The 17,546-nt window shown below is 40.3% G+C and overlaps 1 protein-coding gene across 1 annotated transcript in view; it reads left to right on the top strand.

Moving 5' to 3' along the window:
• The window catches only part of ADAMTS12 (ADAM metallopeptidase with thrombospondin type 1 motif 12), a 176,879-nt gene that overhangs the window by 154,233 nt on the left and 5,100 nt on the right, over nt 1-17,546 (top strand). Inside the window, 4 exon segments of the mRNA XM_019473630.1 lie at nt 3,184-4,332; nt 10,464-10,616; nt 13,350-13,523; nt 17,312-17,465. Coding sequence (XP_019329175.1) covers nt 3,184-4,332; nt 10,464-10,616; nt 13,350-13,523; nt 17,312-17,465 — 1,630 coding nt within the window.

The following is a 17,546-nucleotide window of genomic DNA, read 5'->3' on the forward strand; positions in this document are numbered from 1 at the left end:
ATTTGTTTAAATATACTGCAACATATTCTGCAATGTTTGTTAGTATTAGTAGGGAGCACTCATTTGATGTGCTTTGTCATAGGCTTTAATCTGTGGAAGGACCTCACACTTCTTAGCTTTCTTTAGATTAGGATGCTGGTATCTACAGGTTTTTCACAACTTGAAGGCAAGGACAGTTCAGGGTCCCCAACATGTGGAGCAGTCTACTTCTCCATGAAAACTAAAAATGCACTAAGATATTTCTTCTGGAGTGGGGAGAAGTAGGTTTTGAGTCATGTGACATTTTAAAATTATTTTATTCTGATTCCATTGTAGTGCAACTTGCATATGGTTCACCTCACAAGTAGGCAGTTTAGCTATCAGTGTAGCTGACAATCATGACAACATATGCACAACAAATATTTTCCATTTCAGGTGTCAATAAAAATGAAGTTTACTAAGTTTTTCAAAACTTCCAAGATCAATGATCTGGATGCAGGAGTTGAATGCACCATTAGCAAGTTTGTTGATGATACCAAACTGGGAGGTGCTCTTGACTCTCTTGAGGGACAAGAGGCCTTGCAGAGGGATCTAGATAGACTGGAGCATTGAGCAATGATTAATGGGATGAAACTTAACAAGAACAAACACCTGATTCTGCACCTGGGATGGAGTAATGCCGGGCACAAGTATAGATTGGGAGAGGAGTGGCTGGAGAGCAGCCCTGCAGAAAGGGATCTGGGGGTGCTGGTCGACAGCAGGCTCAATGTGAGTCAGCAGTGTGCCCTGGCAGCCAAGAGGGCAAACTGCATCCTGGGGTGCACCAAGCGCAGCATAACCAGCCGGTCAAAAGAGGTGATTGTCCCGCTGTGTTCAGCGTTGGTGCGTCCTCACCTTGAGTGCTGTGTGCAGTTCTGGGCCCCACAATTTAAGAAGGATGTGAAGGTCCTTGAATGCCTCCAGAGGAGGGCAACAAAGCTGGTGAAAGGGCTGGAAGGCATGTCCTGTGAGGAGCGGCTGAGGGCTTTGGGCTTGTCTAGTTTGGAGAAAAGGAGGCTGAGGGGTGACCTCATTGCTCTCTACAGCTTCCTGAGGAGGGGACGTGCAGAGGGAGGTGCTGAGCTCTTCTCCCTGGTACCCAGGGGAGGTTTAGACTGGACATTTGGAAGCACTTCTTTACCGAGAGGGTGGTCAAACACTGGAACAGGCTTCCTAGAGAGGTGGTCGATGCCCCAAGCCTGTCAGTGCTTAAGAGGCATTTGGACAATGCCCTTAATAATATGCTTTAACTTGGTCAGCCCTGAATTGGTCAGGCAGTTGGACTAGATGATTGTTGTAGGTCCCTTCCAACTGAAAATATTCTATTCTGTTCTATTTCCTTTTTGAAAACTTCTCTCCCTTCTTTCTCCTAACTTTTTTTTACCAAACTCACTATTGTGTTTGAGAGCAGATTCAGATAATAAACTAATAGAATTTTGTAACAGTATTAATTCAGTTTATGCTGCTCACAAACCATCATCAGTGAATGTTGATTGTTTTTGTGAATTGAGTAGCCACCATGTTTTAACTGCCTGTGAAAAAATAGACTGGGATTACATGGCTAGCAGTACGATTATATAGAAATGGCATGCTGTTACAGAATACAGCCAGTGCTTGTGTGTCATTGGATTAGATTGTATTTGCGAGTTACTGACAAAAATAAATTTCCTACACCTGTCGAAATTGGGGAGGGAGCGTAGGACAGACTATTTCTCCTGCACAAATGACAGGATTGTCAGGAGACTTGTCCATTCTGAAATCTCTTTTTAGTACATGGCTGTAATCTAAAACAGAGATTTTTTCAAAGCTAATTCTGGGAGACAGCCACTACCCCAAAAAGTTAATGAGTTTGGACGTTCCTTTCAACTCACATGAATGCTAGTCTAAATCATCCAAGTGGCAAAGTCTGAGAAAATAAGTGTGTTGTATTTCTGTGTTAGCAACAACATAGTGTTAGGAGTTGCTATCTTCCTCAGTAAGCAAAATCCTTTACTGACTAACTTCAGAGGTCAAATTGCAGCTGATGTAAACTTGCATAGCTCTGAGTACTTTACATGTGCTATACAGCTGGAAGTGCAAGGAGGACAGACAGAATAGCTAATGAACTTACCTACTCTGAGGTTACTCTGCTTTCCTCCCTGCTTCTGTTGCTGCAGAGCTAATGGTATTTCACAGGTGTTAACAACAGAAAGAGCCCCAGTAACACAAGGTCACTGATGTTTCTACTGCCCCATGACCTAGACTAGTTCTAGAAAGAGTTAGATATTCCAGTAGTTTTAAAGTGCTGGTAATAGGAGTGTTCATCACTTCATGGTGAACACCTGGTTTAAGCCAGCTGAATTAGGTCAGGCTCCCTTGTAACCTAGGAAGACTTCTTCCAGTAGGTTTTATGTAATATCTCCGTTCATACCCAAGCAGTCATCCAGCCTTAGTACCTCAAACCAGACAAGTGTGTTGAAATTTCAGAAAGTCCTCAGTGGAGGGACAGCTGCTGAAGGCATGGCTGTGCCTGTGGGCCTGAGGATGAAAAACATCACAGAAAAACTCGGTCTCCTTAGCTTCCAGCAGCCTTTATACACAACAGTGCTTCCATTTAAATAGAAGCCAGATAGGTTAATTATTTTCAGTAATCTGTGATTTAGGAGAAACATGCTAGCAGCCCTGGCAACGTGTGGTGGTTGCACTAAGACTGAATGAAAAATCCATTTCATAAAGTCAACAAGGATCTGTGAGCTGCATGGATGATCACAGTGGGTTTGTGGCACTGTGAGTAACCAGCACTGAGCCAGTCAGATATGTTTTTGATGACAGGTTTTTAGTCTGTTTTTTATAACCCTGGTAGAAAAGGTATTGGCTAAACAACTTTTGTGATTCACTGAAGAAATCAAATTCGAGCATATTACTTCCATATTTTGTCTTTATTGTGCAGTCTTTTTTTCACTGCTGTTTCCCCAAGGTGACATTTACTGTTCTAAAAACTTGGAAAGAGCTCCATGATAGCAGAACATCACTAGAATGGAGGGCTTGTTCCTTAGGAAAAGCTTTGTTATTGATCATTTATAATGATGCTTCTTTATTATAAACAGGTGCCATTTGATACTTATTTTTATTGATATGTGCAGCAGAATGAAGAGGGGAGATATATTAATTCTGGTTTTTTTGCAGTGCACAGTTACTTGTGGTGGTGGAATAAGGACTCGTAATGTCACTTGTGCCAAAAATAATGATGAGCCATGTGATACTTCCAAGAGACCAAACTCTAAGGCCCTGTGTGGTCTCCAACAATGTCCTTCTGCTGGAAGATTTCTGATACCCCCCCTGGCACCCAGAAGAGGAAAGATCATAATCAGAAAAACAAGTACTAATCCTGAATGGAGTCCTCCTCGCAGAATACCCATACCAAACCCAAGGTCCCATACAACAACAAAAATACCTAAGCCTGAAAGTGTAACTCCCTGTTTGCCTACATCCTCTGGTTTGGGTAATGTCTCAGAAAAAAAAGGAACAGCCAACAAAACATTACAAAACAATTTTTCTGGACCAAGTGATGTTTACAATTACCCGGTTGTTTCTACTGAAAATAGTTCACACCAAAATACTACTTCATGGCCTTTTCATAACAGCTTAAGTACTGAAATTATAAGACATGCTGAAAATATTTCTGAAAGGAAGGCAGTTTCTACTGTAGAAAGTGAGGTGCTAAGAAGTGAGGGCACTCCTGTCTCCTCTTTTACCAGTAGTCCAGAAATAACTTCCAGCTATGATTACTTAACTGAAGAATCTGACGACATTGATGGGTCAGTTGGAGGCAGTGAGAAACCAACTGATCTCCTTTACAGCACAGAACTCAATCCTGAAATCAGAACCAGGAGCACAACCCTAGATACTGGCTCTCCTGTCCTTCAAAATGAGAGTGTGACTTCTCAGCCCACCCCTGCATCTCATCACCGAGAACCTTCTACGCTCCTTCCTGTTAGCACAACAGCACAAGGACTGGCATCTCCAACAGCAGCAAACTATACCAGTCTGCAAGTTGATGTGCCTGTTGTAGAAGTAACTACCCAAGAAACATCTGTTACAGTAATGCCCACAGTGTTTGGTCATGTACCGAGAGACCTGGCTGACAACAGAAGAGAAATGAAGCTACTCGACACCATAACCTCCAGCACACAATCGTCAGCTCTCGAGCATGTTCTCAGGAACCAAAGTGCAACATCTGAGGGGGTTTTGACAAATGTCACACCAAACAGCCACCTAATAACATCCAACAATTTGCCTGGTGATACCTACTGGATCGTAGGCAACTGGAGTGAGGTAAGTTACTTTTAACTCGTAAGGAGTGGAGAGTGTGAACAGCTGCCTGAACCACTGTTGAGGAAATAAAGCTTCTTAGTTTGTTGCAATTATCTGAAATGAGTATCATACATTCAGATGAAATACTTGTCACACAAAAAAATCAGTAACTTGGAGTATCTAATGCTTACATAGAATGTGTCTGTATTTATGGATTCTGCAAAACTATGCATAACTCTTCCAGGGATATGACATTCAGGTTTGACTATTATCAGAAATACCTCAAGAGTTTTGTTTTAGGGCACAGCAAAAAATTAAGCTATTAGATGAATCCTGGAGACACCAAATGACTATGCTTGTATTTCCGAATACATAACACAAGTTAGCTGTACATGTGCTATTATGTTCTAACCTTCACTTACATATCATTTCTCTCTAAATTATGTGTGTTTCCTAACTTAGCATGTGACCAGGGTCATGTAGGTAAGCTAGCTTTATTACTGTATAAAGTGCATTAATAACATGGATACTTAAACATATTTTTAGTTGGCTATTAACATAACATGTTTTTGTAGTGCCTTTCTATCTCATCCCATTATTGGTGTTTGTATCCACCATTAAGCAAATATGTCCGAACTCAGAGCAGCATTCTGCCTGGTAAAACCAGTTTGAGTCTACAAAGCAAAGATAAGAATTAGTCCAAAGTTAAACTGGTATATCCGGGGTTCATAATTTGTCCAGCACATGTCCATGGGGAGACGTTGTAACATGGAGTTCTGCACCTTTTTTTGAAGTTTAGGTGATCGTATATTGGAACTGGGTTGTAGTAGTGGTAAAGTAAAAGCATTTTGTCTGGTTGGCATAGAAGTTAGAATCGTCAGTGGTTGTGGTTGTACAGTATCTTTGGATACAGCAGCTGATAATAGTGTTATACTATGTCTTGTTTGAATGTAGAAATGAACAGTTATTTTATCTGCATTAATGGTTGTGCCAAAATGAACTTTTTAATTTCTAATGGTAATGAAATTCAATCAAAACAGGTGTTAACATCTTGTAATACTCACTTTCAATAGCTCTGTCTTTCTGTTTGAGTAAATGAAACAAGTACAGGGAGTTTGAAAACTCTTTTGAGGTGTAAAGCATCTCGAAGATACTTGGTCTTGAAGATGACAAGATGACTTGTCCCAGTTTTCCCTGATCCTTGGTCATTACTCAATGTTTATAATACTTGGGTAATTTCTTCTGTGCAGGAGTAATATAGATTGCAGTTTTCTATGGCCTCAGAAAAGTGCTTACTATTTTTTGTATATTGCTATTGACTTTCTTTTACCAATACCTAGCACGAGGCTTTTTGACAGCTAGGTTTCTGTGCTGTTAGATTGCTGTGGCCTGAGATAGTAATTTCTGTGGGGTCAGGGCTGGTGAGGGGGCAACCACCTAATTCTAGCAACTATAATAAGAGAATATAGAATGAACTTGTATTTAAAATCCTTCCCACTGTAAAATTCTATTTTTATGTAAACAGAGTTCTTTTTATGCTAATGGATTTTATATTCTTCAAATCATGATACCTAAAATGAGAGATTTTGGTATCTGAACAAGTTACCTCATTTCTCTGATGGCCTTTTTTAACCAAGCTAATCAGTACAGCCAAAGGTCCAGACCTGGAAACCTCTTTGCACTGATCTGCCTCTGTGTCTCAGTATTGATGGAGAAGGCTATCAAAGGTCTGTTTCTCTGTACCTGTCTGCTCTCGGGTCTGCCTGGAATATTGCAAATTAATGGAAATGCAGAAAAGCAGGGCTAAAAAGGACAGCAAGAGATGACTTAGTGTATCCCACGGCAGTGGAGGCACAGCTAGGCCACCGAGATCCTGTTGGTGCCCTCTGTCTGGATGCAGCCAGTGGGTAACACCTCTGCTCTGTCACCACCACATCAGCAGTTGTTCAGGACATGCACTCCTGATGGCAGTCTGAAGTTTCATCTTGTGCCTTCCCATGGCCAGGTAAGAATGGCTTTAGCTTCCCATGTTCAAGTGGGACAAGTGAAGCATTTCCTTCTGCACATGCCCAAAGACCTTCATTTACATCTGCTTGGGTGAAAGAGCCTGCAAGAGAAAGTCCAGGCAAAGGTTGTGCTTCCAAGCCCAGCACATCCTGAACAGAAGTCTAGAGTACAGAAATGCTGCAGTCTGTCCTAGTCATTCATTACCTGCATTAGAAATATTTTCCTTATACATAACCAACATTTTCTGCACTGAAAACGAAAATTCTATTTTTTATATGCAGACCATGGAAGATAATTGTCTTTTTAATAACTGTTTTTGGGTCTGTTTTCTAAACAAAACAATCTGGTTCTTTTCATATTTTCCTTGTGTTTTCTAAATATCTGGTGACTTTGTTGTTTTCCTATGGACTTGCTCAGTTTCATCATATATTCCTTCATCAGTGATGTTCATTATGGCCCCAGCTGACACCTGGCAAATAAAATGGAATAATTACTATCATTTTATGTATGACCCTCTTTGTGAATGTTGAGATGAGATTTGTCTTGTTTTGTAACTGTCCCACTTTGATTTATTCAATTTGTGGTCCATTGTAAACCCCGGATCCCTTAATACAGTGTTTCTAGATCAGCAGATGTTCTCAGTTTTGTTTGGGGTGTGTATATATCTGTGTGCATGCGTGTGTGTGTATATATATGTATATATACATGTATAAAAATTTCTCCTTAAATGTAGGATTTTGCATATGTTTTTGAATTTCAGGTTACTGTTTTCTTACAATTTTTCAACTTGGTGAGATGTTTTTCAATTCACATTGTGTCCTCCAACATTCCTGCCAACTCTCCCAACTTGGCGTCATGTGCAAATGTTATAAGTGCATGCTGTCTTTCATCATTCAGTTAGTTAATGAACATACTGAAGAGAGCTTGGCTATAGACAGAGCCCTGCAGGACCATATTTGAAATGTCTTTTCGTTTTGACACTGAATCACTGAGGACTACTTTATTACAGTTTTTCAGTTAGCTATGCACCAATCTTGTAATTATCTCACCTAGACCATATTTCCATCATTTGCTAGAAGAATGGTCTATGAGATGATGTCAAAGTGCATCACATCAGCTGGCTCTCTATTTTCATTAAGCCAGGCACGCCTGTCAGAGAAGGGTTTGGGTTGGAAGGGACCTCTAAAGTCATCTAGTCCAACCCCCCTGCCGTGGGCAGGGACATCTTCAACTAGATCAGGTTGCTCAGAGACCTGATATTAGATTGACTTCAATAATTTGTTCTAGATAGGTCCATGTAGGCTGTTTTATTGCTTTATCATCTTTGTTAGTATTTACCATTTTGATCTTGATTTTTTAATAATTTGCTTTTGTATCTTCTTGTGAAGTAAAGTTAGGTCAAGTGTTCTATTAGTCCACAGATCTGCCTTTTTCTTTTCCTAAAGATAACTTGAAAGATGTTCCTCTCTAATCCTCTGGGACTTTCCCAATCTATTTTAAAAAATAATTTGCAACAGTTCAAAGATTATTCAAGAACACCTGAATGAATACTGAGGTAAGGTCAATACATTTGGTTTCACAGAACTGATGAAATCAATTTAAGGATAATTAATGCATCTAACTTACTTTACTATTCTTTAGTGTTTTAGTAATCTTTTGCATTCAAGCTATTGTTTCTTGTTAAAATTAACTTTATGTGAAGCCTGGCACATTTAACTTTTTTTTTTCAAGTTTGAAGAAGAAAAGGTGGTGAAAAAGAGAATTTGTGGAATCTCTGTCCTTGGATATATTCTGAAACCATCTGGACATGGTCCTGGGCAACTGGCTCTAGGTGGCCCTGCTTGAGCAGGGGGGTTGGACAAGATGACATCCAGAGGTCCTTTCCAACCTCAACCATTCTGTGATTCTGTAAATATGTCAGCTATTATCTTTCTCATAAAATAAAAGTTTTGTATTTCCTCCCCACACCTTGATTCTAACATTCACAGAACCTTTTCTTATTGTTCATTACTGTTAATTCATTTTTAGTCTACAATTGCCTGACTTTATTTTTGCTCTTTTTATTTACCTGGCCTTAGTAAAACTTTGTGCCTGTTTTTAGATGACATCTTTCCAAGGCATTGATACCTCAAGACCGTTGCATCTACCTAGTTGAATCTCTTGCTCTACTCTCTATCTTTCTCTTTTACTGACTGCCAATATTCTGACATTTCTTTGCTCCTTAGGATGCGTCTATACTAGTAAATAAATATTGCCCAAGAATAGTGATAGTCACTGAGATGGATTGGTGTGACATGTCCCATAACGCTGTTGACACTTACCTCCCAAGGGAGAGCACTAATTAGAGTAGGGCAAAACAGTGCCCACTGACACTGGTGTCTCTGTCTGTAACTTTTAACTTCTTTCCCACTATTTCCCAGGTCATTCTGGGCTGTCTCTTTTCCCTTTCTAAGAGCTTTATGGCGACCAAAGATACCCTTTACCACCAGTTCTGCTCATTCTGCACCTCTGTTATTGGTCATGAAAAGTCACCTGCACTTTCTTCCTCTGTAATAGACATCTACTGTGACAAGAGGAAGTCTTGGTTCCTGAATGACAAAAGGGAAAAGCAATAAGTCTTCCTGAACTTCAGAGCAATTGGTCTCATTTATGTAACATGAAACAGTAGTCAAGAAAGCTAAAGCTTTCTCCCAGTACTATTTACAGCATCATGCCTTTCTCTCTTGGCTCTGTACCTGAAAACAACAATTTTTGAAAGAATCCTGCTGTGTTTCACCTCCCTCAGACAAGAACATAAAGCTTTGTAAGTATGATCTGCCCAGCATCATCCCTGGAGCTATCTTTGGTCTTCTCATGAATCATCCCTTCAATCTCATGAAGCATCCCTTCAATAAAGTCTTGGTGTTGTCAGACTGGTATAGCAGGGCTGGGGGGAGCCATCAAACAGTCAGCCACCAAGACAAGGACAGTCCATCCTCTTGAACAGACACGTTGTCTTGGACAGATATGTGACTACACAAAACTGAACAGTGGTATGCAGTCCCATTTAACAGGATCTTTGTGGCCTCTTGGACAGATGTCCCACGAATCTCGGAAGCTAGAGATGGCATGTTGCAGAGGCCTGGCAGATTCACACTCTTTATAATGTGCAATTTTTCAAAAATTCTTTGTTGTGACCATTAACCATTTTTCCATTTCTCTGATTGAATCTGGTAACAGCTCCATGTCTTCAATGGGTTTTTTTCCCTGTCTTAGCTTCAGCTTAGCTTTCCTTATCTTTCCAAAGACACTTACTCAGCTTTCCCTGTTTTACTCTCCCACTTCCGTGTAGGGAGTTCAAACCACACAATAGCAGTTGCCCTCTTCATCATTTTGCTGACTTAATCCAAGATTATTTATGCTGTTTCTCATGCCAGCTGCAGGCTGCTTGGCGTGTGTTGGATTTGACTCTACGCATGTAGTTCACTGTCCCTCCCTTTTTAAGGGAGAAAAAGGTAAATGGGTGTCTCCAGTCAATTTTCACCTCTTCCTGCTTCAGAATACAATGATAGTGATTTTTTTGGTGAAGAGTGCACTCTTGGGATCTGGACTGGCATGATCAGTTCTCTTACCTCAGACACTAAAATCCTCCCAAATGTTGGAAACACTTAGTCACTCTTGGAATTCAGAATTTCAAAAATCCTTTTCCTGCACAGTTTTCCCAAGTCTCTCACATATTTTATTTCAGATTTTCAGCATCATGCACTCAGTTTGCTGAATATCTCATCAGCACTATTAGGGATAGAGAGGGAACAGTGCTTAAGATTGGATGCAATGACATTTTGCCTTGGATCCCCGAAGATCACAGAAGGAAACAGTGGAACACCTGGTACAGATTCAGAATGTCTCAGTAAGCAGGAGTCTGCCAAAGAAGAGCAGTGCATAGTATAAATCAGAATTGCTATTTTCTTAACAAAGCAACAAAAACACCTCCTTCAGAACCTTAAGTAAGACTTAGGTGAACTTGAAATCTTCTTTTGAGTATCTCAGATAAACCAGGTCATCTAAAATGGCTCTAGATATTTATATTTAGGTTCCTGGATTGTTTCCAGAATGACTTACTAACGTTGAGTTTGCCCCTGGGCTTTCCTCTCACCCTTGTGCAGTGCTCTACCACCTGTGGAATGGGGGCTTTCTGGAGACACGTGGAGTGCAGCAGCAGGAACACATCTCACTGTCAGCACATGAAAAAGCCTGATCCTGCAAGAAAATGTTATCTCCGCCCATGTGCTAGCTGGAAAACAGGAAATTGGAGCAAGGTAACTTCATTCAGAGCTGTGTGTGAACAGCAAGCTTGCTAACTTCAAACAGTAGGGAGTTCTAAATACTTCATTTTAAAAATAATTATTTACTCAGTGAATGCATACATGATTCCCAGTTGACCATTCAGCACTAATTTACTAATTTCCTGACTAAGTTATTTATGGAAACGCATCTGCCATGAGTTCTGTTCTTCCTGTGTGGGGGTCATACTCATTAACTTTTGCATCTAGAGCTAAAGCAGGGCTCACTATGCATTTTCTGTGGAGATCCTAGGGCAAAGCTGTACATATTTGCATGTGGCATCTTTTTGATCTCTGCCTCCAGAGGCATATCCTAATTTTAAGAAGCAAGTGGGAATTCGGGAGAGGGAGTTGGCATGTTCCTATTCACCCTTGCCACCATGTATTACCTTATGTGACATGGTCTGTTCCCCATTCATGTAATCTCTAAGTTTTACATTATAAAAACTAAAGAAAAATGTACTGGGGAGAATGGCTGCTATGGCTACAGTCTTATTTGGTACTAGTTATGTATACAGGCCTAGCCAAGAGACAGGAGAGTGTCCAAGGTAGTAAGTGGAACCCAAGGAATTGTGTTTGAGTTCTTTTTTGGTATTGTACGATGTGTGACGAACACCTGGAAGGACTTCAGTGACTTCTTGAAGCTTGTTACATTTTGTCTTCACACTGTCTAAAATTGGGGCTTCAAACGGTGGGTTATTTTTCAAGACTCAAAAGAGAAAAACTACAAAATTCTATTTGAAATAATGTTGACTTAATAAAGAAAAAGATAGGTCTCAAACTTTCTCAATACATATCATTTTTGCGGACAATGTTGTTGCCATTGAACTAGAGGGCAGATTCATACAAAGAAAAGGTTATAGTTACAAAACCTGTGTTATATTATTGAGCTCTTTGACATAGAATTGATTTGTACATGACATACATGACTCTTTAGAAAGTCCAGGAAAGGCCAAGGCATTACATAACCACATTTAAGCCTTTGAAATTCATTTTAAATCATAGATAGACATTCTGCAGTCCCAGTTGCAGTAGGGCATATTTCACCTTCACTTTTTCTTCATAAATGTTACTGCTCTTGCAACAAGTGGATGATAGTTATATCACAGAAAGTAGCTAGAAATCAGTTTAATGATAAAATATTGTAGGAAACAAATGTTTTAAAGTGTCAGTCTAATTATGAGGCCAATTGGAGACAAAAGTCTTTTCCTAGCAGATTTCTGTTGTGTTAGCCACCCTTATTTTCCAGCAATTGAACTATACAAACCTGATTACAATTTCATATATAAAAATGGCTATTTCTTGTTTGCTTTTGCAAGTGGCAATTGTTTTTCTCATTACTTGTTTCAAACATTTTAATGTCACCTTATCACAGCAAGATGGCTACATTCCCCTGCTAGTGTAGTAAACTTTCTCTGTTCCTTTTCTCTTACCTAATTTTTCCCCTCCTCAAAAAGAAAGATGCTTCAGGCTGGACCTTATAGTCTAAGTTTAATACCAAATACAATTTGCACATATTTTGGGGCTGTGTGTACTCAGTTTCTTGCACAGTCACTTCTGTCCATTGTTTCTATCCAGAGGGACAGAAGCTTCTGTGAACAAGAGCATGGACTCCCCTTCCATCCATCCTTCAGCTCCCTGGGGAAGTATTATATTCAGTTTCCTTGTTCAACTGAAGAATGCTGATTTATGCAAAGGAGAACAGCATCAGTTGTTATATTGCATCACGGCGGTAAAGATGAAAGCTGATCTGAGGTTATTCAGTGGTGTCGGTAGAATTGGCTTTAATCCTGGATGAAGGCAAAATAATTAAATGTGTATTTGTCCTTATCCTCGAGTAGCAAATTCAGTTCTTCCTCAGCAGCAGGAGAGGTCTGGGGCTTCGGTTAGGTGGGGACACAACCTGGTCCTGCTGCATGAGGCCTTGGAGCAAACTCTGGGGAGAAATACGAGACTGGAAGGGCTCGCTTGGCTCGCCAGTAGTGCTCTAAGCTGAGAAGAAGACTGGAAGGGCTCGCCAGTAGTGCTCTAAGCTGAGAAGCGATTTCACAGGCAGTGAGTGAGGCTCATGGTCTCTCTCTCTTCTTTCCCATTCTCACACCCGGGGTGCTCTTGGGGTATGGATCCTCCTGGTGCCACGAAGAAGCGAGGAAGGTGAAGGTGGGAACTGCTGCTGTGTGATGAGTCCACCATCTCCCAGTGGTATCCGCAGCAGCTCAAGTCTAGGGGCTAAGATGAGGAGCAGTTTTGCCAGCCTAAGCAATCTGCTGCCATGGACACTGACCTCTCCCATGGCTGAATGAGAAATCAACTTATGCAGCTGTGCCTCTTTCCTCCCTTCCTCCCCCAGAAACAACTGACAATTTCCCTACATACAGGATTTGTTTATTCTATTTGTTGCATTATGACTCTTTCACTATGACATTTTGGAAATAACTGGCAAGATTTCCTAATTAAATATGCATTTGTGTTATTAACGGATGTTCCAGTGAAGAAAGGGAAATATTTGTGTGGTGTGTTCTGATTTGCTATGATGAAAACCACAGTTTTTAAATCTAACAATGGATTGTTGTTATGGTAAACTGGAAATTCCCTCTGTGAGTCAGGATGCTCAAAGCTCAGGCTGTCCTCTTCCTCTGTGACTGGGGAAGGGACAGCTGCTCAGCAGAACATAATTTGGAGATGTACCCCTTTCTATTCTGTGTACAGTGCTCCGCTAGCTGCAACGGTGGTTTCAAGACCCGAGATCTTCACTGCATTGATGTTCGTGAAAAGCGACTTCTAAGGCCTTTTCATTGCCAATTACTTGGATATAAGCCACAACTCAACACTAGTTGTAATGTGGAGCCTTGCCTGCAGTGGCGTGTGGAGCCCTGGAATGAGGTATTGTTCTTTAAAAGAAGCTTTGGGAATGAACAATTAGTTGTCAGTTAGCGGTGGCTGTTAGATCCCATGCTGTTAGGTAAACTTTCTCTCAAACGAAGACATGGAGTTAGGACCACTCAGAGGCTCTGCAGACCTTGTGCATGGTTACAGCAAAAATTATCACAGACGTTCGTTAGACTTCCCAGAATCATTCTTAGGTTGCATGTGATACACAGCTAGAGCTGTAAATTACCATACCCTGAAAGAGAGAAGCAGATGGCCTGGAAGAAGATTTATTTTAGCTATCCTACTGGATCAGTAAATGTGATTCATTCAGACTGATCCCTTTTGCTGCCATTTTAATGTTGCTTTGTCATCATGATTAATTCAGAATTGTCCTTTACACTTTTGGGCTGCAATTTTATGGGGCCAGAGACTGAGATCAGATGTAAGATAAATCTGACGTTTGGGTCACTTTGTAATATAAATCTGTGCCAACAAACTCATAGGCAGCCAGGCACATATTTATGTCAGCTAAAGCACATGGTCTGACTACATTTTAGTGTTTACTCCCACTAAAAGCAGCCTTGGAGAAAGCGCCACAATGTTTGCGGCACTGTGGACCTGATGCTTTTGGATTTCAAGGGAGGTGATCACATTGCTTCCTTACAGGCCACTGACAAATCACCCCTGCCGTAAGGAGGAGACCAGGATGTGGGTTTCCAGTCAGAGCAGTCAGCAAGGGCTGAAAAAATAAGAGTAGCCAAATGATTGCACCCGTTTGCCACTTAAAATATTTTATAAAAACGCTTGTTCAACCCTGGCAGTTGTTCTCATGCTAAGGATACTGGATAGAATTGGATTGAAAAGGTTCATTTATCAGATGTCAGCTCTGGTCCTATGTCCATAGGGATGCAATTCCTTGTAGGACAGGAACAAGGCATTATGCAAAGTATATCTGGTATCTTATTTCATGTCAGAGTACAAATTTTTTTGTGTATTTCAAGCAGGCTTTACTGCAGAGCTAGTGAATAATAGTAAAAGATCAGTTGGTAAGTAATACTAGAATGTGGACAAAAAAATGTTTAAAAAAATAACCTGGGTCACTGTCTTTGTATGATGCTTTTATTGCCGAACAGTTAATTTATTGTATGGATTGGGTGAATTTCAATGTCCCCAGCCACCTCATAAAAATGAGACGTTGCACCTCATGCACTTGTACTGTCTTCAGTAAATGTAACAGATTAATCCTGCAGACACGTAACTTCCAATCTCATTCTTGTTGGAGAAGTTACTGTTGCCAGTGGTGCTGCATGAGCAGTTCTGTGTTGCCTGTTCTATGTTGCCACTTCCACGCTGTCCTATATTCCTTGCATTAATACGTGTCAGGAACAGCTTTCCCCCAAGTATTTTGGACCGATAATGGCTTCTTCCCTGTCTCTTTCCAAGCATATGATGAAATAAATGTCTCAGTTCCCAATATGAAGAGCTTTTCTTCATATTGGGACTGTAATACTTGATATGCAGGCTAGCCTGTACATCTTTCTAAATCACATGGGTCAGTGACATGCTTCTTGTTACCTGTGGCTCCACATTTCTAAACAAAGAACATTTCCTACTGTCTTTATGGTCTGTTTCTGGGTTGTCATCCATTCCCACCTCTCTCCTCATGCGTTTGTGCACCTCTTTTGTTAGTGTTCGAGAACATGTGGTGGGGGCCAGCGAAAGCGACATATCTACTGCCCAGAAGGCGGCTACTGTGACTGGACAAAAAGACCTACTGCCATTGCATCATGTAACAGGCAGCCTTGTACGCAGTGGATTAACCAGGCATGGGGCCCGGTAGGATTCAGTTCTTTTTTGTTTTATTTGTTGTCCTGAGTTGGCCATGTTTAGTCGTATTATCCACTTGTCTGTGAACCTCAGTGCCTATGGCAAGTATAGTTTCTTATGCACAGCTGGAGTTACAAAAGAAGATCTTTTGAAAATATTACTAAACGTTTCAGAGCCAGGCCAACACAGTTCCTTCAGGTGATAGACATTGTAGCTTTTACTTTTTGTTGAGGCATTAGATGTAGTTGGATGGAGGGCTGTGGGTTTTTTTTCCTTTTCTAATGAAAAAGGAGTTACCATTGACATTCTTCCATTACAAATTTGAAGTTTTCCACTGGAAGAGGCTACTGGGTAGTAAATTCAACCATGTTCGGTTAGATATAGAATCAGGTAACGTTTCAAGAGGATGACAGGACGAGCATCTTTAGAGAGGGAGGGAAAAGCTTGAATTGCTAATAAAAGTCCCTGACAACATGCCTAGCTGAATCCTTCCAAGTACAACCAGGCTGTTTGATTTGTCTGTGCTTCCAGAGCCTCTCCAGTTATTGTAATGTTTTACTGTTCCAGACTATTTTTTGAGCGGTTGGGGGGTGACCCTTAAAGCAACTTTGTGCAATATTGGACTTGCCCACACAAACAGAAATTCTGAATTTTGACCAATAGCCCTCTACTTTGGCTTCTGGAACTCTAATTGACAAACATGGGGTGTATCTTTGGGGAACCTTCCAGTTTCTGCAATACATGTTTAATCATAAAGAAACTGGTATATCTAATAAACCTTTCCCTCCAGTTTCCTTAACAAACCTATTCATACATTACAAATAGTCCTCACAGCAGAAGAGAATGTTGAAAGTACACCAAAAGGCAGGAGCCACAAATAAGGAAATAACGGAGAGTCATTTAACACAGAAATTTAATGAGTTGGTTTTCAGACAAAGCCATTAGATGGGATATGAGTATAATGTAATGTAGAGTTAGTGTAACTCTAACACTTAAATATGGAAGTGAAAATGTTGGGACATGCATAAAATAAGCAACTGAATACCAAAATGTATAGCAACTATTTTTCTGATTTATTAATCCCATTTATTTTACTTTATAAAAAAACTATTTTAAACATTAATCTAAAGTTGCCGCAGGAGTACCTAAGATCTTTTAATGTACTTCATACCAGTAATATTGTGTCTTATGCACAGACATATACATTAGAAAGAGGATAATTTGCAGAAAATTAGGTATTAGGTACCAGTCCTGTCTTCAGCACTAGCTGGCATTCTCTGTCTGTTGAAGTATTTATCTTGCTGGCCACTATTTATCTGAAGAGAAAAAGAATTTAAAATTAACTGGAATTCTCAGATGCTCTGGGATGTCGGAAGAATTAAGTACATTTACAGAATAGTACAGGAAAATGTTCTTTTTTTATGGCCATCTATGTGCCATCAGAACAAGCAGCTGGCAATTGTTTTGTGGTCATAAAGAAAGGGTAACCACAGTGTAAATGTCACCAAAGAAAAAACATCTCACTGAGATTTTTTGAAATCTTCAGCTTGGTCATTTCTAGACCTAACATTGCAATTGATTATTCATGTTTAATTTAGATGGTGAGAAAACACAGGAAACAAAAAATGTCAGTGTGCAGTACTAATTTGGATTACTACTCTCTTACTTTGTAGGACTGGCATTACAGATCCTCCTCCTCCATAGAAAACAGTCCTCTTACCATGGTTACACATTGCAAGATGCTGCATTTGTACTATTTACCCCTCCACTGTATCCTGCCAAATCTGGCCACAATGCACCATGGAGGTGTCTGGATGGAGAATGCAGTACACAAAGTACTTTAGTGTCATTGGTTCTGGATCATACAGCATTTTTAGCTTTCTGTCAAATGTGCTCAAACAGCTCAAATATTGGCATATTACACAATTTCCATGTAAAAGACTTCTATATATGTTAAAATTACTCTCTTTCAGTGCACTGTTTCTTGTGGAGGGGGCATTCAGCAAAGAACTGTGAAGTGCATGAATACAGAAACTAATGAAACGGAAGATGACAGTACGTGTGTGGATAAACCCAAGCCCACAGAGATTCAGAAATGCAATCTGCAAGAGTGCAGGAAAAGTACAGGTATGATAATACACTTGCATCAGACAGTTTCCAAAGAGCTCTCCATTTGTGCTGAGATTCTGCAAAAACTGGAAGCTGACC

The sequence above is a fragment of the Aptenodytes forsteri genome, unplaced genomic scaffold (genome assembly GCF_000699145.1).
Source record: "Aptenodytes forsteri isolate BGI_AS27 unplaced genomic scaffold, ASM69914v1 Scaffold120, whole genome shotgun sequence".
Lineage (NCBI taxonomy): Eukaryota > Metazoa > Chordata > Aves > Sphenisciformes > Spheniscidae > Aptenodytes > Aptenodytes forsteri.